General features: G+C 52.6%; 12 protein-coding genes across 12 annotated transcripts; 7 read left to right on the top strand and 5 right to left on the bottom strand.

Annotated features, from left to right (window-relative positions):
* Positions 1-28: 28 nt before the first annotated feature.
* BDV17DRAFT_300419 (uncharacterized protein) lies at positions 29-2,757 on the bottom strand (the record flags this gene model as incomplete). The annotated part of the gene is made up of 7 exons (XM_073764055.1): positions 29-931; positions 975-1,642; positions 1,693-1,982; positions 2,032-2,268; positions 2,320-2,477; positions 2,538-2,656; positions 2,719-2,757. The coding sequence occupies 7 exons, from the start codon at positions 2,755-2,757 to the stop codon at positions 355-357; spliced, it is 2,088 nt and encodes a 695-aa protein (XP_073612097.1). The 3' UTR covers positions 29-354.
* A 442-nt stretch (positions 2,758-3,199) lies between these two features.
* On the top strand, positions 3,200-7,802 carry BDV17DRAFT_294656 (putative ABC multidrug transporter; the record flags this gene model as incomplete). Its single annotated transcript, XM_073762891.1, has 5 exons — positions 3,200-4,240; positions 4,288-5,826; positions 5,879-6,823; positions 6,870-7,103; positions 7,155-7,802. The coding sequence occupies 5 exons, from the start codon at positions 3,200-3,202 to the stop codon at positions 7,800-7,802; spliced, it is 4,407 nt and encodes a 1,468-aa protein (XP_073612096.1).
* A 349-nt stretch (positions 7,803-8,151) lies between these two features.
* Positions 8,152-8,749, top strand: fkbp3 (peptidylprolyl isomerase family protein FPR2). The gene is made up of 2 exons (XM_073755060.1): positions 8,152-8,419; positions 8,486-8,749. Exons 1-2 carry the CDS (start codon positions 8,181-8,183, stop codon positions 8,652-8,654), a joined length of 408 nt encoding a protein of 135 aa, XP_073612095.1. The 5' UTR covers positions 8,152-8,180; the 3' UTR covers positions 8,655-8,749.
* A 150-nt stretch (positions 8,750-8,899) lies between these two features.
* BDV17DRAFT_284090 (major facilitator superfamily domain-containing protein) lies at positions 8,900-10,572 on the bottom strand (the record flags this gene model as incomplete). Its single annotated transcript, XM_073760475.1, has 6 exons — positions 8,900-9,101; positions 9,161-9,226; positions 9,283-9,435; positions 9,488-9,884; positions 9,930-10,455; positions 10,486-10,572. The coding sequence occupies 6 exons, from the start codon at positions 10,570-10,572 to the stop codon at positions 8,900-8,902; spliced, it is 1,431 nt and encodes a 476-aa protein (XP_073612094.1).
* Positions 10,573-11,009: 437 nt separating this feature from the next.
* On the bottom strand, positions 11,010-12,897 carry BDV17DRAFT_284089 (sulfatase family protein; the record flags this gene model as incomplete). The annotated part of the gene is made up of 4 exons (XM_073760474.1): positions 11,010-11,348; positions 11,398-12,015; positions 12,065-12,543; positions 12,591-12,897. The coding sequence occupies 4 exons, from the start codon at positions 12,895-12,897 to the stop codon at positions 11,010-11,012; spliced, it is 1,743 nt and encodes a 580-aa protein (XP_073612093.1).
* Positions 12,898-13,209: 312 nt separating this feature from the next.
* Positions 13,210-15,217, top strand: BDV17DRAFT_294652 (major facilitator superfamily domain-containing protein; the record flags this gene model as incomplete). Its single annotated transcript, XM_073762890.1, has 8 exons — positions 13,210-13,411; positions 13,460-13,596; positions 13,644-13,726; positions 13,778-13,875; positions 13,921-14,041; positions 14,100-14,940; positions 14,997-15,102; positions 15,150-15,217. 8 exons carry the CDS (start codon positions 13,210-13,212, stop codon positions 15,215-15,217), a joined length of 1,656 nt encoding a protein of 551 aa, XP_073612092.1.
* A 57-nt stretch (positions 15,218-15,274) lies between these two features.
* BDV17DRAFT_187968 (uncharacterized protein) lies at positions 15,275-16,315 on the top strand. The gene has a single exon (XM_073755058.1). The coding sequence runs from the start codon at positions 15,484-15,486 to the stop codon at positions 16,183-16,185; it is 702 nt and encodes a 233-aa protein (XP_073612091.1). The 5' UTR covers positions 15,275-15,483; the 3' UTR covers positions 16,186-16,315.
* Positions 16,316-17,619, top strand: BDV17DRAFT_187969 (SDR family NAD(P)-dependent oxidoreductase). The gene is made up of 3 exons (XM_073755059.1): positions 16,316-16,607; positions 16,654-16,935; positions 17,001-17,619. Exons 1-3 carry the CDS (start codon positions 16,446-16,448, stop codon positions 17,478-17,480), a joined length of 924 nt encoding a protein of 307 aa, XP_073612090.1. The 5' UTR covers positions 16,316-16,445; the 3' UTR covers positions 17,481-17,619.
* BDV17DRAFT_187966 (uncharacterized protein) lies at positions 17,620-19,031 on the top strand. The gene has a single exon (XM_073755057.1). The coding sequence runs from the start codon at positions 17,758-17,760 to the stop codon at positions 18,964-18,966; it is 1,209 nt and encodes a 402-aa protein (XP_073612089.1). The 5' UTR covers positions 17,620-17,757; the 3' UTR covers positions 18,967-19,031.
* An 857-nt stretch (positions 19,032-19,888) lies between these two features.
* On the bottom strand, positions 19,889-20,542 carry BDV17DRAFT_294648 (uncharacterized protein; the record flags this gene model as incomplete). The annotated part of the gene is made up of 2 exons (XM_073762889.1): positions 19,889-20,188; positions 20,243-20,542. 2 exons carry the CDS (start codon positions 20,540-20,542, stop codon positions 19,889-19,891), a joined length of 600 nt encoding a protein of 199 aa, XP_073612088.1.
* Positions 20,543-20,700: 158 nt separating this feature from the next.
* On the bottom strand, positions 20,701-22,554 carry BDV17DRAFT_300410 (cytochrome P450; the record flags this gene model as incomplete). Its single annotated transcript, XM_073764054.1, has 4 exons — positions 20,701-21,301; positions 21,354-21,493; positions 21,545-21,879; positions 21,933-22,554. 4 exons carry the CDS (start codon positions 22,552-22,554, stop codon positions 20,701-20,703), a joined length of 1,698 nt encoding a protein of 565 aa, XP_073612087.1.
* A 506-nt stretch (positions 22,555-23,060) lies between these two features.
* BDV17DRAFT_294646 (uncharacterized protein) lies at positions 23,061-24,302 on the top strand (the record flags this gene model as incomplete). Its single annotated transcript, XM_073762888.1, has 5 exons — positions 23,061-23,212; positions 23,274-23,332; positions 23,448-23,761; positions 23,831-23,996; positions 24,055-24,302. 5 exons carry the CDS (start codon positions 23,061-23,063, stop codon positions 24,300-24,302), a joined length of 939 nt encoding a protein of 312 aa, XP_073612086.1.
* Between the last annotated feature and the right edge of the window lie 38 nt (positions 24,303-24,340).

Here is a 24,340-nt window from a genome sequence, read left to right as displayed (position 1 = left end):
TGACCAGCCGCTACAGGAACGATACGTCGGGCTTGAGTACTGGCTAAAGCTGCATGCAGCTCAGCCGGAGTGACGAGGAGAGAAGAAAACGGCGACGCCATGATGCTGGCTCTGTAACTCCCTCTATAGTACGGAAGGAAGGACTGGTGTGCACGCAAAAGTTGAATGTCTTGGCGCCCGCTAAACTCCGTGCGACTAGATTACATAAGCTCCTCTGTTGATCCCCCTCCGACACGTCCAACGCAAACACTGACTCTCCTCCGTAAGCTACTTTACTACATACCAACGCCGATGAGAACGGCTGAATTGAATTGGTCGACCGTCCTGCAGTCGAGATGAATGCGTTTACTGAAACTACGCCGCTGGAGCTGCGCCCTGCGTGTTCCCCTGTGCCCACCAGCTCTCGTGCCAATCCCGCCAGATGAGCTCGCTCTCAATCGCCCGCACAAAGTCCACCGGTTGCGAGACTGTCTGAGCCGTATCCGGCCTGTTTGTCGAGGCAGTATCCCAGTCGAACGGAAGCTCGAACGGGACTCCGAAAGCCCCGCTGAGATCGTCGGTGGCTTGCAGGGGCATATTCGCAGACAGGTGCTGCAGTGACTCAATCGGAGGGAAACCTGGCTGCGGTGGTACTGGCGGGCCAGACGAGTCTATCGTTTCAAAATTTGTCTGAGCTCGTGGCGCGGGACAGACAACAGTGAGGTTTTGGAGAGGTTCTTGACGCGAGTGGACTGCTCTTGAGACATCATTCAGCGCACCCATCGCGTTCGCTAGTGGGACAAAGTCGCGTCGGACGGAGCCTATCTCGGTCATGATATCCACGACCTTTTCCAGCGTGCAGATGTCGGCTTCGCACTCGCCAGGCGTGTTGGAGGCCATGATGTGGTAGTAGAGCGTGAAGAAGGCGCAGAATGGGTAGAATGTAAGGAGACTTGATCTGTTAGCCTTGGACTACTTGGATGTGCAAGACTTACTGCGTGTTATAGCCCTTATGTTCCCCGGTCGGGGAAATCTTGCTTTGCGACCACTCGTGAATCGTGCTGATGACCACTCGGGCGGCTTGGAGTGCCTGCTGGTGTGTAGGCTGATCAACAGCAGACGCTTTCCGCCGCATGCAGATGATGAAGGTGTGAAATGCGATGATGGTGTCTGCATACAACCAAGACTTGACAATGCCCAGCTTTGGCGATCTCGCCAGAGTGAAAAGGTCCCAGTCATTGACTAATTCTGCTAGCTGATCGCAGTAATGATCTATCTTACTGTTTAGCTCTTCCCTTGGCAATGTCTCGATGGCGTTGAAGAAGTCATCCAGGATATAGTACCCCCGCGACCAGACAATGAACAGGACACAATCGTAGTGTTTGGGTTGCTTTTTCGCCGGCGAGATGAGATCCGGAAGCCTGACCTGGAACACCGAAGCCCGCAAAGCCTTGGGCTTGTCGTAGGAAAGCCTGAAGTGAAAGTCGACTTCAACAAGGAACCAATGCAGCCGGCGATGCTGTTCCTTTGACGCTTCCTCTCGAACTGACCCAGGCTGAAGGGAGTCTACCTGATGAATCCCTAGGAGGTCTCCGAAGCGACAGGCTTCACAGTGGAATTGCCATGCCAGGTGGTAGTCAAAGTTGTTGATCGCCAGCCACGCCTGTATCAGCAATCAGTGTGAGAATTTGAACGTCAACAGTACGAGCTCACGATTATGGAAGCAGCAAGGACGTCCAGTTGAGTTCCTGTCGCCGACTCCAGCCATTTGGGAACTGACTGAAGACATTTATAATATGTTTGCAACCCCATCCGCTGCTCCTCGTTGGTTCCAATACTTTGGCCGAGATAGATCGCGCAGTGATAGATGACTAGCATGACAGGATCAAGCTGTGCATACGGAGAGTCGACGATGATAGGCATCGCCCTCAAGAAATCTGCGTCTATCATCCCCAAAAAGATGTCGTTTAAGGACAGCTGCGGCAGAACAATGTCCAAGAAGGCTATAGAGATTGTTAGCATACCTGCTGGGTCAAGCGTCAACAACCTTACTGTCCAAGTATCGGCTCACATCGCCTACTGGCAGACTGCTTCTCGACTCATTTGTCGCATTCCCATTTGGTCGAGGGCTCGGAGCTGCGAGTTGGACGAGAGCTGTGTCAAGGCGCGTAATGGCACTGTTGACGGTGGTTTGCGCCCAAGGTGACTCTGGTCGTGAAGCCAGGCGACTCTGGCTAGTGAGGGATTCGATGTTGTCTTTGGCGCCGCTCACCATCTGATATAAGAATTCTGCAGCCGTCAATGGGCGAGCCACCCTTCAGGACTTGCACTTATCCGTACTATCGGTCCCAGGTTCCAGCTCGAGATTTGGGCATGTTGCCTCTGCTCTCGGTCCCGGCGTAGAGGGCGTATTGTTGGCGTCTGGAGTCGCAGTTGCTTTCAAGCGCTCTTCCAGAGCGTCCAACCGGTTGTCCAGTCGATGGAACTCGGACTTCTGTCTGAGCGATCGCCACAATCAGACGACGGTCACTGTACAAATTGCACAAGTATTGACCTACCGCGTCCCACGCGTTTTCCTCTTCTCGGGATACACACATTGAAGGCCGATCGACTGGCATCGTTTGCACTCAGGCTCCACTCGATCACATTTCAGTTTGCGATCTCTGCACCTTGAACACTGTATAGTGTCAGTTTGCTGTCCAGGTGGCTTAAATGACTACGTAAAGGGCGAGCTCGCACCGAGAGCTTCATGGGATAGGAAGTGCTGTATGGCTGCATGGCGTTTTGCTGCGGTGAACGCTGCACAGCAATAATGACAGAGGGTAGCGGACAGTTAAAGGCCGCTTGTCCGAGCGGACGGGCGATCAATGGCGCCTGGAGGATGACGCTTCACCGACTGCTCGGACTTTCGGACTCTTCGCTTGGCAAGCTTTCATTTAGGTCAAAATGCGCCCCTGGACCCACAATTCTTTGAGATCTCCCATTTGTTGGCGAGCGTTTGGGAGGATTTCCGCTGCGCGCGGATTCCGGCTGACGAGCCAAGTAGTGTATACGAGGTTTGGCAGCATGAACAGGGTAATGTTGACTCAATCGGGACCCCGAGCGCACAACCTTGGAAGTTCGCATCGCTGGGCGTCCTGATATAAGATGCGAGCCCCGCTGCCCGCCCATCTTGTATCGATGTTCCAACTTAATGGATATTCTACGGTCAGTGGTGCATATGGCTTCTACCAGTCAAGACCAAATCAGTTCGGGGAGTGGCACCCGGGCCAACAGCTGCGACTCCGATTCAGAAGCAAAGGCGACATTGACCGCAAAGCAGGTCGAAGCTGATCGCGAGGTAACCGACCTAGCTCGCACGTTGAGTACGCGGTCAAAGCAGTCGCATCACCAGCTGCCTTTCACAGCAGGCAAAGACGCCTCCCTCGATCCGCAGAGCCCACGATTCAACGCCAGGGCTTGGGCAAAGGCCTTTTACGATGTGCGATACAGCTCGAATGATGCGCCCCCACCGCGAGTTACTGGTGTCGCGCTCAAGAATCTGAAAGTGGCGGGCTATGGCAGTCCGGTCGACTACCAGATGAGTGTCGGGAATGCGCTGCTGAAGCTGCCGACCCTCGCGCTACAATCGCTAGGACGGAAGAAGCAGCGGATTGAGATCCTTCGTGATGTCGACGGGCTGCTTCTTCCTGGTGAACAGCTCTGTGTTCTAGGTCCTCCCGGGTCAGGTTGCTCGACCCTGCTAAAGACCATCGCTCAAGAAACACACGGCTTCGAGGTCGACCCATCGTCACACATCAACTACCAGGGAATCACCCTGAAGCAGATGTCGGCGCACTTTCGCGGCGAGGCGATCTATACAGCCGAGGTGGATGCGCACTTCCCTCAGCTTGTGGTCGGCGACACCTTGTACTTCGCCGCCCTTGCCCGCACGCCTCGCCAAATTCCCGGGGGTATGGACCGCAAGGAGTATGCTGCTCATCTAAGGGATGTCATCATGTCGACCTTTGGCATCAGTCACACTATTAACACCAAGGTCGGCAATGACTTCGTTCGAGGCGTCAGTGGAGGTGAGAGGAAGCGAGTCACGATTGCGGAGGCAGCATTGAGTTATGCTCCATTGCAATGCTGGGATAACAGTACTCGTGGGTTAGATAGCGCGAATGCTGTCGAGTTCTGCAGAACGTTGCGGACACAAGGGGATGTTTTTGGAGTGACTTCCTGTGTCGCCATCTACCAAGCTCCCCAGGCGGCTTACGAGGTAAGTCCAAGTCCCAACTCTAATGAGACATACTGACCGATCTTCAGGTATTTGACAAGGTTACCGTTCTCTACGAAGGAAAGCAGATTTACTTCGGCCCTGCACAGGCAGCCAAGGAGTACTTTATCCATCTCGGATTCGTGTGCCCAGAAGCTCAAACCACGCCCGATTTCCTTACCTCAATGTCCAGCCCAGTCGAGCGCATCATCAGACCTGGTTTTGAGAACCTGGTCCCTAGAACCTCTGATGAATTCGCAGCCCGTTGGAAGGAAAGTGCTGAGCGACAGGCACTCCTTCGCGACATCGAGCAGTATAACGCTGAACACCCTTTCAATGCTACGGATCTCGACCTCTTCGCTTTGTCTCGACAAGCCGAGAAATCGACCAAGCAACGCTCGAAGTCCCCATACACCCTGTCTTACTGGGGTCAGATCCGCATTTGTTTGTGGAGGGACTTTCAACGGTTGAAGAACGACCCTAGTGTCACGCTCGCTATGCTGATCGGCAACTTCTTTGAGGCACTGATTATCTCAAGCGTCTTTTATAATCTCCCTGGCAATACTTCCTCGTTCTTCTCCCGGGGTGCTCTACTGTTTATGATGGTCCTTCTTAATGCTTTCTCCAGCATTCTTGAAATCATGTCATTGTACGAGAAACGAACAATTGTCGAAAAGCACAATCGATACGCCCTTTACCACCCCAGTGCCGAAGCCATTTCGTCTATGATTATGGACATGCCATACAAAATCACAAACTCTTTGCTCACTAATCTTGTGCTCTACCTTATGGGTAATCTCCGGCGTGAACCGGGCGCGTTCTTTTTCTTCTTTCTGATCTCGTTTTCGATGATGATGGGCATGTCTATGTTCTTCCGCTTCTTCGCCTCCTTGACGAAGTCAATTGAACAAGCACTTGCTCCATCTTCAATTATTCTGCTGGCTCTTGTCCTATACACAGGTTTCGCTATTCCGGTCAGCTATATGCGAGGTTGGGCCTCGTGGATCCGCTGGCTCAACCCAGTCTCGTACGGGTTTGAAGCTGCCATGGTTAACGAATTCCATGGGCGCGAGTTTCCCTGCGTCTCGTTCGTTCCCTCCGGGCCTGGATACGAAAACGCAACTCTCCAAGAGAAGGTCTGCTCGACGGTTGGTGCCGCTGCTGGATCCGACGTTGTCCAGGGTACCGCCTTCGTTCGCTCTTCATATGGATACGAGAATAGCCACCGTTGGCGAAACTTTGGCATCATCATTGGCCTCACGGTCTTCCTGGCCTTTCTTCACTTGGTGACTTCCGAACTGGTTTCCTCCCAGCGCTCCAAGGGTGAGGTCCTTGTCTTTCGTCGTGGCAATGCCCAGAAGGCCCGAGCAAAGCGCCAGCAGAACGATGAAGAGCAGGTATCAACTGCCGCGGCGCATAGTGAAAAGAATACAGACGACGAACCCGGTATGGTTTCTGGGGTTGAGAAGCAGTCTTCTATATTCCACTGGGAGGATGTCACATATGATATCAAGATCAAAGGTGAACCTGAGCGAATCCTCGATCATGTTGACGGCTGGATTCGACCCGGGACTCTGACAGCACTCATGGTAAGCACTCACGGACCTATAGTTCCTTTGCCTCGCTAATCATGAACTCTAGGGCGTTTCCGGCGCCGGTAAGACTACCCTGCTAGACGTATTGGCGAGTCGAACAACAATGGGTGTCGTCGGAGGAAACATGCTTGTCGATGGTCGCCCTCGGGATGAGTCCTTCCAGCGCAAGACAGGCTATGTTCAGCAACAAGATCTTCACCTGCATACGTCGACCGTACGAGAGGCGCTGGAGTTTAGTGCCCTTCTGCGGCAACCCCCTCAGTACACTCGTGAGGAAAAGTTAGCGTACGTTGAGACGGTCATTGATCTTTTGAACATGAGAGAATATGCAGATGCTATAGTCGGCGTTCCAGGCGAGGGACTCAATGTCGAGCAACGGAAGCGTCTCACGATTGGTGTCGAATTGGCTGCTCGTCCGAAACTATTACTCTTCCTCGACGAACCTACCTCAGGCTTGGATAGTCAAACGTCATGGTCGATCTGCAATCTCATGGAAACACTTACGAAGAACGGACAAGCGATCCTCTGTACCATTCACCAGCCTTCGGCTATGTTATTCCAGCGCTTTGATAGACTGCTTTTACTAGCAAAAGGTGGAAAGACAGTCTACTTCGGCGAGGTTGGCCAAGGAGCACGAACCCTTATGGATTACTTTGTTCGCAACGGAGGCTCTCCTTGTCCCCCAGGCGCCAACCCAGCAGAGCACATGCTTGAGGTCATCGGTGCAGCACCTGGAGCACAGACCGATGTTGACTGGCCTGCCGCGTGGAGGGACAGTCCTGAATACCAGGAAGTACGAAGCGAGCTTACAAAGTTAAAGGAGTTGGCCAACCAGCCATCGGCGGTTTCGGATCCCAATGACAAGTCCAGTTATGCCGAGTTTGCTGCGCCTTTCACCGAGCAACTCGTCCAGGTTGGGCGCCGTGTTTTCCAACAATACTGGCGCAGTCCCTCCTACATCTACTCGAAAGTCCTACTGACTAATGGCTGTGTAAGTCCACTACACGACCAGACCTGATCATAGCTGACTCATTTAGGCCCTCTTTATTGGATTCTCATTCTTCAAAATGGACAACACTCGACAAGGGTTGCAGAACCAGATGTTTGGTGTCTTCGTCTTTCTCTTCGTAATCGTCCAGCTCATTCTGCAAATCATCCCTTCATTTGTTACTCAGCGAACACTATATGAGTCCCGCGAGCGCCAGTCAAAAACTTACGCCTGGCAAGCATTCATCCTGTCTAACATTGCGGTCGAGTTCTTCTGGAATACTGTATGCTCTTCCATGCGCTGCTAAGACATCATGACTGATTACGCTTTCTAGATTATGGCAATATTCTGCTACCTTGTTTGGTTCTATCCTGTGGGCTTGTACCAGAACGCGCAGTATACGGATACAATCCATTCCCGGAGCACCCAGACGTTACTGGTCATATGGGCCGCCTTTCTCTTCGCCAGCTCGTTTGCGCACGCTCTGATTGCGGGCATGGATAGCGCAGAGATCGCGTCTGCTTTCTCCAATATCCTGTTCATCATGATGTACGCATTCTGTGGTATTCTGGCCGGCCCCGATGCTCTCCCAGGCTTTTGGATTTTCATGTACCGGGTCAATCCGATGACATATCTGGTGTCATCCTTGCTCTCTACGACTTTGGGCGCTGCGCCCATGCACTGTGCTGACAACGAGATATTGTCCTTCTCTGCGCCATCTGGGATGAACTGCCGCGAGTATATGGAAGACTACCAATCCGTCAACGGAGGATATTTGCTAAACCCGGAAGCGCAGGGCAGCGAACAGTGCAACTTCTGTACGCTCGAGTACACCAACCAGTATCTCAGCGGCCTCAACATCGACTTTGAGAACCGGTGGCGGGATTTTGGTTTTCTGTGGGTATACATTGTGGTCAACACCATTGCTGCCATTGCTTTCTACAAGCTCTTCCGTGTCCCCAGAGGGAAGAAGGCGCAGTGATCTAGTGATCCAACATTTTTATCTCTTTTCGAACAATCTTTTGTTAACTTTTAGAACTGTTCTTGTTCGATGTACAGCGAGCGGCACTTACGAGGATAGACTGTTATTTGGATATACGTATTTAATGTATAGAGATTACTCAACCAGGCAGAACACGATCATACATGATCCAGGACATTGTACATTCTTTCATAGACCTCCCCTGTACGGAAACTCACCAAGTACCCCGGGCCCTCAATGCATTAAGTTATGCAAATACAGCTTAGTCAAATGCATAAGACCTTCTGCCGAGGTCTTCTGAGAGTGTTGGAGTCTCGACACGTTCACCGCAACAACAACTTCACCACGAATTCTCCCAAAGATCCAAACAGCAACAAGATGCGCATCCCAACCTTCGCTACCCTCCTCACCCTCGCCGTGACCGGCTTCACCGCAGCGGCCGACCTCGGCGTCGAAACAACCCACGCCGTCGAGTGCAAGCGCAAGACCATCAAGGGCGACACTGTCAAGATGCACTACCGGGGCACCCTCGCCGCCGACGGATCCCAGTTTGATGCGAGCTATGATAGGAAGACACCATTCAAGTTTAAGCTTGGTGCCGGACGTGTGATTAAGGGGTAGGTCTACATCCTAGGCTTGAGTCGGGTTGAGGATACTGAGCTGACGTGATTCGCGAATAATAGATGGGACGAGGGACTGCTGGACATGTGCGTTGGCGAGAAGAGGACGTTGACAATTCCGCCAGAATATGGATATGGTGATCGGGGTATTGGGCCGATTCCTGGGGGTTCGACTCTGATCTTCCAGACTGAGTTGCTCGAGATCGAGGGCGTGCCCAAGGATGAGCTTTGAGCGACCGGACAACTGAACAGCTAGCTTTTACGTACCGCGAGACTCTCACAGGGTCAGGTCGAGGGGTTTAATTGAGGCGAGTTAGGTCAATGGGCCATGGTCGAGATCGTCAAGAGGTCCCGGCTTCCGGTGTCTACGATGAACCGAGCTGCATGAAAAGAGCACAAATCACGCTGTTTATTGTATCTAAATGATGTTACGACGTCAAGTTCATGTCAATATCCAATACAATCAAATGCGACCGCTCAAACGCGGCCTGGAGCCGCCTTTCGCTTCGGCTTCTGATGCCAGAAATATGACTGCAGGTTCAACGCGAGAGCCAGCACCCACGATGCCGCAGCCAAGGCGCAGATGGCAGTTAAGCCGTGAAGATAAAGTGGCTTATCTTCTGTGCGGAAGATTTGTGATCCGGAAATGCCTGCGCAGTTCGCGGCCATGACGACCAGCCTGGGCGATGTCAAGTGTCTGCTTCGTGGTCTAGATCGGGACATGAGGGGTGTACTTACGCCATGGCGACACTGCGTTCTTGAGGTGATTTGCAGTATACTGACAACCAGCCGATGTTAAGGATGCTGAGGAGAACGAGTCAGCGGGTATGATTCTGTCTAAAGGAGTGGCATCGACTTACTGCATGCTAGCATAGGAGACATTCGCGACCGCAATGACTCCATATCGATGCCACCGGCCGGAAGTAGCTGGTGTGACGCGAAGGCAGGCGTATGAGATAACGTTCCATGTGATGGCAATGAGAACGAAGGGTCCGCGATGACCGGTTTTGTCGCTTCGACAGTCAGCATCGAATTGCTCAACCGCGGTGTTGACAGAATTCTTACCTGAGATACGAGAGGATCAGAATCAAAAGCATACCGCAGTACACCGGCACCGATGCCAATGCATTCGCCCGCACCGCGCCGAAGCCGAATGACTTGATCATGCTAGGGGTGTACTGCGTCAGACCCTGGAAACCGGACATGGCAACTAGAGTTATGAAGAAGTGTTGGATGACTCTCGGCTGGCGCACAGTGTTCCAGATATCGCGACCGGTAATCTTGATGTCGCCGGCTGCTTTGTTACGGTCGTCGAGAAGCACGCGCTGGGTTGCAATGTGCGATTCACGAGGTGTGAAGTAGCTCCAGCGGCCAGCACTAATGAGCGGTCGGCCATCGCCTGCTTTGGGAGGGACGAAGAGGACGAAAATGATGGCGATGGTGAGAGTGATGACACCCTCGACTGATCTCCGTTAGCAGAGCCGTGAAACAGGTGGAAGATACTTACTGAGGAAAATCCATCGCCAGCCGGCCAGTCCTCGTTCCACAGAAAGCGTCAAGAGACCGGCTGAGATCAAACTGGACGTCGCACCGGAGAACATTTGGCCGAAGAAGAAGAGTGTGACTCGCAGACTGGTCTCTTCCCGTTTGTACCAGGTCGAGAGGTAGTAGAGGGCGCCTGGGATGAAGCCACCTTCCAGCAGACCGAGCAAGAACCTTGTTACCAGATAGGCAGGGTATGACTGTACGAAGGCCTGGAATGTGGCGACCAGTCCCCAGACAAAGATCTGGACCGAGAGCCACCGCTGCGGTCCGACTCGCTGCAGAATCACATTCGACGGAATCTCACTGATGACGATACCGGCAGAAAGCATTTGTGTCCCAATGTTGATTTGGTTCGTGGTGATGTTGAGGTCTTCGGTGATGGTTGATGTCAGGGCTGCGCTGATGTTTCCTCGGTCGATCTGGAGGGCGAAGAAGGCCAGGCCGAGGATGGGAATGAGGATCGTGTCGAGCTTGAGTTTGAGATTCCTCTCTTCATGGTCGTCCCAGTCCTTGACAACCTCGCTCTGAGAGTCGTCAACAGCAAGGCCATGCTTCTCAGCGTCAAGGTTATCCACATCCAGCTGGGGTTCTTTGAGGGAAGCCATGATTGAGGATAGAGGCAGTCTGACGCGACATCATTCTGGCCCCCTTAACTGTCTTATATGCGCCAGACTTCCTGTTAAAAATTCACAGTTATCTCCCGATTACGTTGCCAGCGGGTATACAGCAGAACTTTGGCGTTGTCGACAGCGGACGGCGCTATGGCGCAATCATCCACTGTATGGAGTAGCAATCTCACCCAATGCCAGCAATCGATCTGACTCGCTCTCCTTTCGATCTGGACTAATTCGTGGGTCTGTCTTACACGTTTTATCTTGAGCTTGGCCTCTGCTAATAATTCTCCCCGGGCCTGGCAGTTGACATTCCTTGGTTGAGTGCCGGCTTTACTCCTACGGATCATACGGTATATACAACACAGCACTAATGGACGTCTGATTAAGTTCAGCACTCATAGATTTTATATTCAAGTATCTGCCACTGGCTACGTCCACACATCCCAGTTCAGCCCGTATCTCGTGAATGGGAGCGCATTCTGTGGCCCTTCCACCTCCGGGATATACCCCAGCTCGCAGCGCTCGAACGACACTCTGGCCTGATTGATATAGAACGCATCGTACAGCGAGTTCAATGCGTCTCTCAGGTTTTCCACATTGCCTCTCGGGTGTAGCACATCCCACGGTTTGATGCAGGTAGACCCTTTACAAGACTTCAACACTAGAAGAATGGAGTCTAGTCTGGTGATCACCTGCGAGAGGCTGCGCCCAAGGATTCTAATCTCGCTGTTCTTGCCATAGAGGTTGTTCAACTGGTAAGGATCGGTCTAGTCAAGTCAGCATTGTTAAGATCATAAAAGGACATGGTTGCCTTACTGTCAAATCATACAACTCGTGCTCGTTGGTACACCAGACTGTGTACGCCAGATCATAGCTTTCACCGATGATCCGCACTGATTTGTAGGTGTTGTTCGTGAAGAAGGGGAGGTGGTCTGGGTTGCTCAACACCCCCTTCTCTCCCTCCAGATACGCCTTGCCCCAAAACTCAACGGTAACATGCTCATGACGCGCATAGGCAGTACCAGACTTCCTAGGAAGAGGAATCGGCGTGCCGTCAAAATCCTCGCGCAGGGGTATGTTGGCAATATCAAAGATGGTCGGGGCGAGATCAATGTGGGTGGTGACTGCGTCTTCAATCGTGTTTTCCGGTATACCAGGGCCCCGAATGAAAAGAGGTACGCGGATGTCCTCCTCAAATCCGCACGTCTTTCCTGGAGGCAGCCGATGCTGTCCGATGTGATACCCATTGTCGGCGGTATAGATGATGTAGGTATTGTCCAGCTGGCCACTGGCCTCAAGACGTGTGACAATCGAGTCGACCAGCTCGTCAACGCCCTGCAAGGCGCGCAGTCGCTGGCGGTAGAAATGGTCATGATACTCAATCGTCGAGGCGTTCTGTTGAGGAAGTTCTCGAATCCAGTTGGCTCCGCTGGGCTGGGATGGTCAGTAAATGAGTACCGCATTGTTCGCGAAAAAGACTTACTTCGCCTGGGTTGAAGTGCTCTGTTCGTGGAACTTTGACGTCCTTGAACAGATGCTTATGACGATCCAAAGGAATTGGCTCCGTCATCACCATCGGCGTCTTCCCCACAAGATCGCCAACATCAACGTTTGAATGAGGAGCGACCGGGGCAACAGTGAGAAAGAAAGGTCGTTCACCATTGATTCCATCCTCTAAGAAGCCCAACGCCTTTTCACTGATGACATCGGTGGTGTGGCGGCCCTCATAGCTGACCGGCTCATCGCGGTTCCTCTGGTAGGTGGAATTCAAGTAGGAGTAAGTGAAGGGGTCAAGCAGGAAGTCAGAGCCATTGAAGCCATTGACACAGGGGCTGTGATAGTTGTCGACAGTGTGGGCGTTGAAAAGCTTGCCCGTGTAGAAGGTGTCGTATCCTGCGCTCTGCAGCCATACTGGCAGGTAATTCTCGTTGAAGCCGCGATCAACGAACTTGGGATATCCTCCTACTCTTTGTTAGTTACTGTAAATCGAAGATATCCTGGGAACGGACCATATGGTGGAGAGACGTCGGTGACGTTGGTGTTGTGCGCCTGTCGCCCGGTCCACAGGCTGACGCGCGACGGGCAGCAGAGCGACGTTGTTACAAAATGGTTACTGAAGAATGTCCCTTTGTCCTTCACATGCCGCAAAGTTGAGGGCATATAATCCACAGAATCGAGCTTGAGGTCCTGGTCGTCGGTGATGATGAAGACAAAGTTGGGTTGCTTGGGCAACGCTGGCTTTGTTGGGCCCAGGACCTGCTGCACCAGATCGCTCGAGGCCAAAGTGGCCAGAGACAGTAGTAATACCGGCTTCATGTTGATTGTTGCGTCCAAGTCTTGGAAGTTGAGTTGAGTTGGGTTGAGAGAAGTTGGAGATGAAGCTATACTGCAGTGGAGCCCCGTAGATGGGCCCCAGATGGCGTCATTTTAGGGCAGATGTACACCACTCAACACTCCGCTGTCAGATTCCAAGAAGCTACACGGATAGAATAATGGTTCCTGCAAATGGCGTGCTCTTCCTATAAGCCTTCTGAGTCATGCTTATCGCCGAACTCCGATCTTCTCTTACAATTTTCTCGCGGACCCTGATCATCACTATGCCTGCCATCCAGAGCCACCACCGCAACCATGACTGCGCAGTCTGACGAGACAACGCCATTGAGCCCTGGCGACCCCAAGTACCAGGCCATTGAGCAGCCAGTCAGCGGTGATGCAGTTTTTCAGCAGTCGGGCCGCGACGAAGAGAACGTTGCGGTTCCGGAGAGCCCCTCGAAGCCGCCGGTCGAGGTGTTGACCAGCGTGGGAAGCATCATTGCCGTGCTTCTTCTGGGTATGAGCCTTCATAAATGGAAAGAAAGCTGTATACTGACATACCTAGGCGAGTTCATTTCCAATGCCGACTCTACCCTCATCATGGCTGCAACGGCGCGCATCTCGTCCGAATTCAATCGCCTGCAAGGAGCCGCCTGGTTATCGACTGGATACACCCTGGGCGTGTGCGTTGCGCAGCCGATGGTCAGTGAGTCTTCTGAGCAATGAGGAGACGCACTGACAGTATGCAGTACGGTAAACTGAGTGATATCTACGGCCGGAAACCGCTCCTACTATGGTCCTACTTCTTTCTCGCGCTCGGCTGCGTTGTTTGGTACGTACTTTGTATACCTTAGGCCGGTATGCAGGCTAATACTTCCTGCAGTGGGCTTGCAACCGACATGTGGGTTGTTCTCGTTGGTCGAGCCCTAAGCGGCGTGGGGGGTGCTGGGGTCATGACCATGAGCTCCATCATCATCACTGGTACGCTCCTCGCCCTTTTATTACCATAGACACTAACTGTGGTAGACATCGTATCCAAACGAGAAGTTGCCAAATGGCGGTCCTTCATCAATATCTCAATGACCCTTGGCCGCAGCATCGGAGGTCCAGTTGGCGGAGTCCTAACCGACACCATCGGATGGCGTTGGTATGTTGGGTATCTCGATATCTTACTGTCTCTTCGGCAGTACTAATTGATTATTTAGGGCGTTTCTGCTTCAAGCTCCGCTGCTTGCAATCGCCGCGCTTATTGTCACGATTCAACTCAAGCTTATTCCTCGTGAATCTCTAGATGGACGACCTACTGGCTCCAGAATCAGTCGTATCGACTTTCAGGGGTCTATTCTGGTGGCCACCAGCATTGCGGCCATTATTCTCCTTCTTGATCAGGGCGGCAAGTCATTTGTTTGGGCATCGTGGCCTACGTTAGCTCTCGCCAGCAGTGGGATTTTAACCCTACTTCTCTTTATCTACACTGAGCTCTATGTAGCAGCCGAGCCGATATTCAACCTGCATATCCTCAATCGCCCTAACGTCGTGGCCAGCTACCTCGTCAGCTCCTTCCAGGCGGCTGCTCAAGTCGGAATGATGTTTACAGTGCCGCTCTACTTTCAAGTGACGTCGCAAGCCTCCACGACTGTCGCCGGTACCCATTTGGTTCCTGCAGTCGCCGGAAATGCCATTGGCGGCTTGACAGCAGGATTCTTCATTCGCAATACCGGCAACTACAAGCCCATTCTTGTCATCGCAGGGCTGATTGCATGCATTTCGTACCTACTGCAGATCCTCTGCTGGAATGGGCACACTGGGGTTTGGGAATCCTTTTACATTATTTTCGGCGGACTAGGGAGCGGATCTGCATCCTCGGCGGCGTTTGTGTGCATGACTGCTTTCCTGGAGCCGCAAGAGATTGCCATGGCTACTGGAGGCTATTTGCTTCTGCTGAGCTTTGCCATTACCGCGGGCATCACGTCCAACTATACGTTGTTGGGATCCGAGTTTAAGAGACAGCTGCATGCCCGATTGCATGGACCCCGGGAACACAAGGTGAGATTGATAGGGCAAGATGAGTATAGGCCATCTGCAGTACTGACTCCAGCTAGATCACTCACCGCGCATTGTCGAGCATTGAATATATTACCAGTCTCACAGGGTCTATTCGCGAGACCGTGGTGGGCAGCTACGTGGCGGGCTTGAAGCATGCCTATAGTGAGTCGACCTATGAAAGCAGTCGGTATTGTACTAATTCTGAACAGTCTTTTCCTTGACTTGCTCTCTGCTGGCTTCTGTATCAGCCTTGTCTGCAAGAAATCATCGCCTGTAGATTCATAGATCGGTTGCTGTGAAAATGTATAGTGAATATTCAGAAAAATATATTTTCGGGCGGTCCCCGCGAACCACAATTTCCATAGCTACAGACTAGAAACGGATTTGTTCTCCACGACCGAGATCAAACCATGCTTTTTTGATACTTATGTTTGTCAATTGCTTGTATGCTCATCTTGGACTGTAGATTGCAAATGTGGCTGGTGTGGCTGTGCTGAGTTCTCTTTTCTCTTTCTGTTTGGATTTCTCGGTCTCTCAGCAACAATGTCGAGTCTGTCTAAGTCCCGCTGGGCGCCATCCTCAAATGCCAATCCAAGACCGGCCGACCGAGGGAATCTGCTCTCTCCATCCGAGGAACTCTCTCGATTCATGAAAATCGTTGCGCGACTGCGATGGAAGCTCCCTTTTCTGGCGGAGGGGTACCGCGTCGCAACGTCGCGCGACCCCGCCGTTGACAACGCTCAGGCCGAGATCATGTTCAAACTCGACTTCCACGAATACTATGCTCTACTGGAACGTGCTTTGGTTCATTTGCTGGGCGTGTTTGGGGTTACGGTCTCTGCGGCGAGGAATCAGGGGTGGACAGGCAGTCATCGGTACCACGCGAATGTGTTGGAGACACTGGAATCGAAGACAAGTCCATTGCGATCGGTACTTGGGAGCGGCGAGAGGCTCACTCAGCTCAAGCAAGCGAAAGAACTGCGCAACCGATGGAAGACGGCCGATCTGTCGCAGGAGGAGAGGGCACGCGAGGACTTTCGCTCAGCAGCACGGGGGGACAGTGGGATGCCATTGCACAGCTACGACCTCGATGCAATGATTCCGGTAATCTTCGATGGGTTGGAGGACGGTTATCGCTTGGCCGAGGCCTACACCGCGGAGCATGACACTCTTCGCAACCGCCAGGGAGCGTCGAGCATGGACTGGGACTTTATCGTCGATGCGATGGATTGGGAGGCCGTATAACTGCGTCAACCTTAAAGGCTCCCTGAAAGCCGGCGCGCGATGCAACCCATTTCGATTGATTGCTGACCTCTGGACGCCTGCTTGGCACATCGCCTATACTGATGGGCATTGGTTGCCTCGCGTATTAGTGAGATGCTTGGGCGGGGGTGCAATCAGTGCTGAGGCTGAGTCAAGTGGAGATGCGCGCTGTCCTCCATATTAAAGACCGCTGACAACCCCTGGAAAATCTGTATCGCTGCAAGAGGAGAAGAAGCAGCACGATGGCCGATGCACCAGATCCAGATCTGTACGTCAAGCTCAATGCCTTTACCAACACCACCCATCGCGATGCCTATCCAGCCATCGACCCCGCTCGACCTGAGCTCTCTCAGGCAGGCAAGGTGGTTGTGATTACGGGCGCCAGCCGGGGGCTGGGACAGCAAGTGAGTTACGCTGTGCTTCTCCATCTGACGTCCCTGACTTTCTCAGGGATTAGCGGCGTCGCTTGCCCGGGCCAATGCGAAAGGGATTGCTCTACTGGGACGATCTGCCGATGGACTAGCTGAAACCGAGAAGCTCGTCAAAGAGATCAATCCGGCAACGCATGTGCTCTCGATCCCCGTGGATGTCCTCGACGAGGCTGGCGTATCCAGAGCCTTTGACGAGATCGTGTCCCAGCTAGGCATCCCCAATGTCCTGGTCAACAACGCCGGCGCATTGTCGCTAGGTACAATCGCCGAGTCGGATGTAGAGTCTTGGTGGAAATTACAGGTCAGTATTGACCCTTTGGTATCTTCCCTTGTATCAGCCGAGGGGAGATTCTGACATAGGAACAGGAAGTCAACATCAAAGGCACCTTTCTTGTTACAAAGGCGTTCCTGAGCAAGGTCGGATCAAGCCCGTCCAGTCCGACGACCATCATTAGCTTGACTTCCATGTCCGCGATGGGCCTGTCCCCCGACCTCAGCTCCTACTCAATTACGAAACTGGCCATTAACAAGTTTACTGCCTGGCTGAACTTTGAGCATCCGGCCATCACATCGGTTAGCCTGGACCCAGGCGTTGTGGAGACGGACATGGCGACTAGTATCTGGTACCTGGAGCCCTTTATGAAGGACACGCCGCAGCTGACGGGGGGAACGGCCGTTTGGCTTGCGAGCGGGGACAAGCAGTTCTTGTCTGGAAGAACAATCTCTGCCAACTGGGATATGGAGGAACTGGAGGCGAAGAAGCAGGAGATCGTGGAGGGCGACTTGTTGACGCTCTGCTTCCGGGGCAGCTTTGGGTCAAGGCAGACGCCGACCCTGGAGCTCTAGTGGCTAGGTACCTGGCACTAGTCTTGTTGCTAATTTCTAAAGATCAAGTAGCCTATTCTGTAAATACTCCATAACAATGACGACTGCGTTGTGGATGTTTGAAGGAAGTGCAGCCTCTTCCACTTCCAAGGAAGGGGATTTCTCTCCACGTCAGCGTGACGAAGACCCTGGCCCACTATAAAGTCTCAACTTCAGAACACATAAAAACCTCAACAACTCCATTATACTTTTATTTCTTTCCATACTCAATTCCAAACTCAGTAACTCATACTCCAAAATGTTCACCCGATCCTCAAGACCCGCCGTCCGTTGCGCCCGCCGCCAGCTCTACGCCTCCAAGTCGCGCCCCAACGCCCGCTTCCAATCGACTTCATCAGAACAACAATCTAGCGGGAGCAGTTCTGCTCTCGTCGGCGGTATCGCCGGTGGCGCTGTCGCATTTGGTGCCGGTTACGCTTGGTATCACTTCTCCGGAGCCAAGACAGCCGTGAGAACTGTCAAGGAGACGCAAAACTACGCCAACTCGCTGAAGCAGGGGATCGTTAAGAATGCACCTGAGCCCGATCAGGCACTGCAATGGTTCCGCGATACCGCAAAGAGCTATGCGGCTTTTATCCCCGGAGCGCGCGGCCACATCGATACGTTATTCGACGATCTCGAACTCATCAAGAAGAACCACAGCGGCGAGTTCGACTCGATTATTCGCGATGCATACTCTGATATGAAGGATTTGTCGAAAAAGGGCGGTGCAAATGTCGATACTGCCTTCCAGGCACTCTCCATCCTGCAAAAGCACCTCAACCGACTGCTCGATCTGTCCGGTGACGCGGCGGAGGACATCCTCAACAATCACCCCAAGCTCAAGGAGAAGGTTGGCGGTAGCTGGGACCAGCTCAAGGAGATGGGTGATGCGTACGGACCTCAGGCGAAGGAGGAGGTCAACAAGACATGGGAGCAGGTGACTGGCATTGTCAAGAGCGGTGCCAGTTCGGAGTCTGTCGAGAAGATCCGCAAGCTCCTGCAGGAGAAGCGAGAGAAGCTGCAGAAGTTGGGCGACGAGGCCTGGCAAAAGGGATTGGAGGAGTCGAAGCAGTACCTCGACAAGAACCCCAAGGTCAAGGAACTGGTCGAAAACAATGCCGATGTTCTGAAGAAGGGCAACTTCTCTGAACTCTGGGGACTCGTTAAGGAGAGCGCTTCATCTGGCAAGACAGAAAATGTCGAGAAGTACGTCAAGGAGAAGGTCGGACAGGCAAAGGACAAGGCGCAGGACAGCGGATTCGATCTGGACAAGTGGTCTAGTGTTATCCCGGATGGTTCAAATATCCTCAGCCAGCTCCAGTCACTGCAGACAGTCGGTGAGAAGAAGGGCAAGGATGCAGAGAGCGTGCTGAAGGAGACAGTGGGCGAGTTGCAGGACATTCTGAAGAAGCGAAAGGACCAGCTGGAGAAGATTGGCCAGGAGGCAAAGGAAGAAAGCAAATAGAACTATACCATATGTACGATATGAAGTACGATATCAGCGTTAGAATGATAACAAATCAAGGTCATACAAACAACACCTCTTCGTAGACCTTCTATATCTTCTCCTTGATCGAGTACCAGCGTCCAGTCATTGTGCCTCGAGCGGCACTGACACAGGTGCCTCCCAAGAACTCAGCACAACCAAGCAAGCCTGCGAGCGCCCGGACTCCACGACTGTCCAGCATGATGCCACTGAGCGGAACGGACAGCAGAACAGAAAAGCTGATGATGAAGGTCGAGGCACCTATCTCGTTAGCTTTGAGTCTTGATAAGTGGATGCGCGAGCCCTACCGTAATACCTGCCATACTCCTGCACCTCGCAAGTCTTGCCTATACACACTGTCTCTAGCCTTAGCTTCCTTGACTAAAATCGCATAAGCGATGCATAACTCACCTGGAGGAACAGAGAAAAGACACAGAGCCAAGCCCCCACATAGCGGCAAAGGCATACACAATTTGCTTCGAGATGTGCGCAAAAGGGATAAACAAACTGCACATGAAAACAAGACTGGACAGAATCAGGATTAGGAGGACGTTGAACGGCCCGATCATGTCACTAAACAGCCCTGGCACAACCCTCCCCATGAAGGAGCAAGCGCCCATGACGGAAATCAACGTGTAGTCCTCCGTTGGACCAAATGCGGTTTTGGTGGAAATGGTTGGTAGAAGACTCGTTATTCCAGACATCGCTATCCTAGCATGAAAATCCCAATACACAAGACGACGAGTGGAGGGAACCGAAATGGCGAGAAGTTGGGGAGCGTCGCGACAAAGTCTGCTGGTTCTTCGTGCCCCTGAATGACGAATGTGAAGCCACGATAAGGGACAAAACATACGACAACCAGAATAGCAGTAATCACGAGAGCCATGAGGCGCATGGTCCATTACCAGCCCAGATCATGTAGAATTGTTCGAAGCATCAGAGGAAAGACAATGGAGCCGATAGCACTCCCTGTCAGGGCGAGGCCCATCGCCATGCCACGGCGTCTGTTGAACACCTTGATGGTGACCGACAAGGCGATTGTTGCAATTGTTGCGCCCCCTAAAGCCCCTATGACGCCTAAGCAGAGCAAGAAGTGCCAGTAGGTCTTGCACTCCGCCAACAGGACAAAGGACACGACGGTGATGCGAGCCCTAACGAGGCTGATGATGACGGGGCCGAATTTGTCGAAGAGCAGGCCGATCTGGATATTGAAGAAGTAACTGAAGAACAGCTACAGCCTGGTGATCCAGCCAACGTTGCCGGCGGAATAGGTGCCGAGCTGGTTCTCGTAGATATACGACTGCACCGTTCCAAAGGACTGCATGAAAACCCGAGCCGTTAGAGCCATATCAGACAAGTTATGGACATGCGATATCCTATCGTATGACGGAATGGTAAATGCTACAGTACTAAGAACCCATAGCCAGGCCCTGTAGTCGGTCCCTGCAACCACTGGGCTCGTCTCAAGGGCGACATCCTCATGGTGAACGCCAGCTATCGGCCTGGACTCTCTAAGATGCAGGTCGTCAAGCTGAGTATCAACAGATGTAGCCATCTCCGCAGTTAAAGATATAGCTAGTGCTGCCTGGAAGACGCAGAGAGTGCTATGGAGGTCTTCTCCAAATCACCCCGCGTGATTATTAAACGACAAGAATGACGCAAGCCAATTGCTGAATGAAACGTGTTTTTGTATCAAGTTGACTGGCCTATAGGCTACCTTCTTCGGGGCTCAAAGTTCAGCATCAGAGGCCCAACAGTAAAGGTGAATGTGTCCTTCGCATCTCGATCAAAAGCGTCGCCGGTCTCACCAGGGGCAAACGAGACATCGAACTCGGACGCGATTCGTGCAATGACAAGTCGCATCTCCATCAGGGCCAACTGCTTTCCTACACAACCATAGCGACCGAGCTGGAAGGGAAAGAACGCATCCTCATGCTTGATCAATTTATCCTTCGCATCTAGCCACCGCTCCGGGATGAATCTGTCTCCAGATGGGAAATACCGGTCGTCTCGTTGTATAATATACTGAGGGATGATTACAATTGTGTCGCCGGGGATCCACATCTCGTCGACCTGTAGCCCTTCTGGAGGAGTTTGTCTGGGCTGGCCGCTGGGGACGGCTGGCTTGAGGCGAAGGGTCTCGTTGATGACGGCCTCCAGGTATGGTAAACGACGGAGGGATTCGTTGTTGAGCTCTGATGTTGAACGACCCTTGGGAAAGGCAGCATCTAACTCGGCCTGCAGCTTTTTATAAACTTCATGGTGCTTGGCTAGATAGTAGAATGCATTGGCCAGAGCCACGCCGGTAGTATCGCTAGAAAAATCAGTATGCGACGGAGGGGAATCGTTCGAGACGAGAGACCTACCTCCCAGCGATAATCATTAGCCGCCCATCCTCATCGAGAGCCTGATCTCCTGGCGGTGCCGACTGGTCTTTTTCGTCCATGGCCTTAAGCAGCCATGAAATGACATCCTTGGGCACTTTGCTCTCGGACGCCTTCCATTCCTACAAAAGTTAGAAGCTGTGGACACTCCCAGTGGGATCCGGCTAACATACGGCCTTCTTCTCTGCAATGCGATCGGCACAGTATGTCATAAACTGCCCATAGTCGCCAACGAGGCCTTGCAGTGCACCGAGAATAGTCAAGACCCAGGGCACAGGCTTCAGAACCCCCAGAATCAGCATCTGCCCGTGCAGTTCCTTGATTGCCGCATGCTCCACACCCTCCTCCAGCTGTCTAAAGTCCCTGGAAAACCCAACTAAGCCCATCACATCAAAGGCTAGGTACATGGTCCACTGCGAAATGTCGAGGGGCTCGTCGATGCGCGATCGGATCTGGGAAATGAGAACATCTACTTTGTGCTGGAGACGGGGTTCGTAGGTGGGCAGTGCTAAGATAGTAGATGTCAGTCCTACGCCCAAATAGAGGAGATGAGCGTCTCACCTTTCATGCTAAACCCCCGGTCCCATGCTCTCCGTCGCCGGCGGTGCACGTCAGGATCGCGGGTTGAGTTGAGCGAGATCTGTGTGATATCTTCCGACACATGGCTATACCACGTCGATTTGGTGCACGCAGACTGAGGCCCTGCAAAAACATGAACCGCGGATGATCGAATTATCGATAGCTCTCTTGGGCCCGTTCGAACGAAGTCGCCGTATTTGCGATGCATCTTCTCCAGCTCGAGGTGATACTGTTTTCGTTCTGTGGCCTGCATCACAGTGAATAGGCGGGTCACCTTGGCCATCCATGGTCCTGGAAAGCAACGGAGACGGTGGAAACAAGACCGATAGAGAATGATACTAGTAGCAAGCCCAAAGTTGAATGAGGTCGAGGCCAGAATTACTCCTCCCAAAGCCCGCAACCGAGTCAGCGAGAATAAAGAAACATACGCTATCCACAGACTGAAGAATGTCCCCATGTAAAGTGCCGCTAATGACCTCAGTCGGTTATCAACCTCGCGAGTCCGGATGCATTGCTGAAACACTCCTCCCAGGCCAAAGAAGACAAGTGCGGTCTGGGAGAAATGGGGGCTCAGAACAGCCATGAGCGCGGTGGTGACGCCCATCGGAAAAACTGCACCTCCAGAAGTTCAATTGCAGCGGGCGGGGGATCAGTAATTAGAGTTACTCCAGGGGAGCCCCGCGAGTCTCTCTTTACAATTTGGGAAAGACCTGGGCCTTACCAGGTGGGAGAGTTATGGGGAGGGACCGAGCCGTGCCAGCCCGAAGACCCCTGCTAGGGCTTGCATCGTCCAGAAACTAATTGGCTACTCAGTCTCCTAGCAGCGAGCGATGGCTTGACCTACTGGAATGGCACGCTTTCTAATCTCTTAGTCAAAAGTAGCGCGCAATTACTCTTAAGCCAGTGCTCCTTACCAATGTGGAGTCATCCTAGTGTCAGGCTTAGTGAAGAGCTGCTTCAGTGAACGGCTGAAAAGCGCAAGGAAGCAACTGGAACAGCTTTCCTGGAGACGAATCCTGGATTCGAGCCCTGAGATTGTGCCCATCTGCTTTCTGTAAACGGACCTGACTCCCAGAAAATGCCTGAGGACAGAGCGTGCCGCCGACAGCCATGTTTTGGACTCTGCAGCCGACAGCGTACGCGGTCTCTTTTCTATTCTTTGCACTTGCCCTCATAACAACTGCCATTCGCTTCTACTCGCGCAAATGTATTATTAAGAGCTTTGGCTGGGGCGACTGGTGGATGATGGGCGTCTTCAAGACGTAGGCGCCTCGAGCAGAGAATGAAAATGCAACAATCAGGCGTCTAATTAACTGGCCACAGATCTTCAACATCGGCCAGCGAGTCACGTTCTGTCTGTTTCTACATTATGGAGGTGGGCTGTTCGTGTGCCCTGCCTTTGCCATTGCCCGTGCTGACATGGCCTACAGGCATATTGAACAGGTGGACCAAGACATTTGTCCACACTGCTCAAGGTATGACTTTCAACTCCTTCAGGTCTATCAGCGATTTCGAATCACCTAACTGCCGAATATCTTCTTTTTACCGAGGAGATTCTGTACGTCTGGATGCAGTTCGTCATCAAGCACGGCTTCCTGCAATTCTACCTTCGGCTTGCGGACCAGACCTCGTTTACTTACAGCATATATGCCGCCATGGTCCTCAATCTGCTCATTGCAATAGCGCTGTGGTTACTGTACTGCTTGTACTGCCTGCAATGCCGCCCTCTCCCGGCATCCTGGAATGCAGCTGCATACCCCGACGCAACGTGCCTTGACACCGCTGTCACTTATTATGTGCCTGTTTCCTTCGTGAGCATCCTTCTCCGTCTACTCTGCCTTGCCACCTAGGTATTTAGGACTAACTACCTCTTCGTATAGAACATATTCACCGACTTCATCATCGTCGCACTCCCAATCCGAACGCTCTGGTACCTCCAGGCCAGCCTATCGCGTCGTCTCGGCGTGATCGCTGTGGTTTCTGCCCGAGGAGTAGCGGCTGTTGTCTCTTGTCTACGAGTAATTGTCTTGCATGAGTTTTGCATGAGTTAGTGGTGGACCCCGACTCCACGTATATCCTGGGCAAGATGGTTTCATCTCCGCAGCAGAATTAGACGTCGCCATCACGACCGCCAATGCCCCTTCCTTGAAGGCAGTCTGGCTGAAGCACGTTAGCGGAACATTGAGCAGCTATATCTCGTCTATCCGTTTGTCGTCGCCGTCCAAGAAGAAAAAGGCTGCCGCTCCAGAGCCCTGTGTCATTCGACACCGAGCCGTGCCAAAGCACGATAGCGACCTTCCAGATTCCTCTTCTACGAACAACCTGGCCCGACATGAAAGTTATGCAATATAGATCTCAACAGAAGACTGCTTTCACCCGTATTACTCGCC

This window comes from Aspergillus undulatus (genome assembly GCF_047715775.1).
Source record: "Aspergillus undulatus strain CBS 261.88 unplaced genomic scaffold BDV17scaffold_56, whole genome shotgun sequence".
Lineage (NCBI taxonomy): Eukaryota > Fungi > Ascomycota > Eurotiomycetes > Eurotiales > Aspergillaceae > Aspergillus > Aspergillus undulatus.
This window is presented reverse-complemented; position numbering and strand designations above follow the sequence as displayed.

Coding starts and splice junctions, on each gene's coding strand:
- BDV17DRAFT_187969 (XM_073755059.1), top strand. CDS start 16,446: ATGGCCGATGCACCAGATCCAGATCTGTACGTCAAGCTCAATGCCTTT. Junction 16,608..16,653: donor GCCGGGGGCTGGGACAGCAA/GTGAGTTACGCT, acceptor TGACTTTCTCAG/GGATTAGCGGCGTCGCTTGC. Junction 16,936..17,000: donor AGTCTTGGTGGAAATTACAG/GTCAGTATTGAC, acceptor ACATAGGAACAG/GAAGTCAACATCAAAGGCAC.
- BDV17DRAFT_187966 (XM_073755057.1), top strand. CDS start 17,758: ATGTTCACCCGATCCTCAAGACCCGCCGTCCGTTGCGCCCGCCGCCAG.
- fkbp3 (XM_073755060.1), top strand. CDS start 8,181: ATGCGCATCCCAACCTTCGCTACCCTCCTCACCCTCGCCGTGACCGGC. Junction 8,420..8,485: donor GCCGGACGTGTGATTAAGGG/GTAGGTCTACAT, acceptor CGCGAATAATAG/ATGGGACGAGGGACTGCTGG.
- BDV17DRAFT_187968 (XM_073755058.1), top strand. CDS start 15,484: ATGTCGAGTCTGTCTAAGTCCCGCTGGGCGCCATCCTCAAATGCCAAT.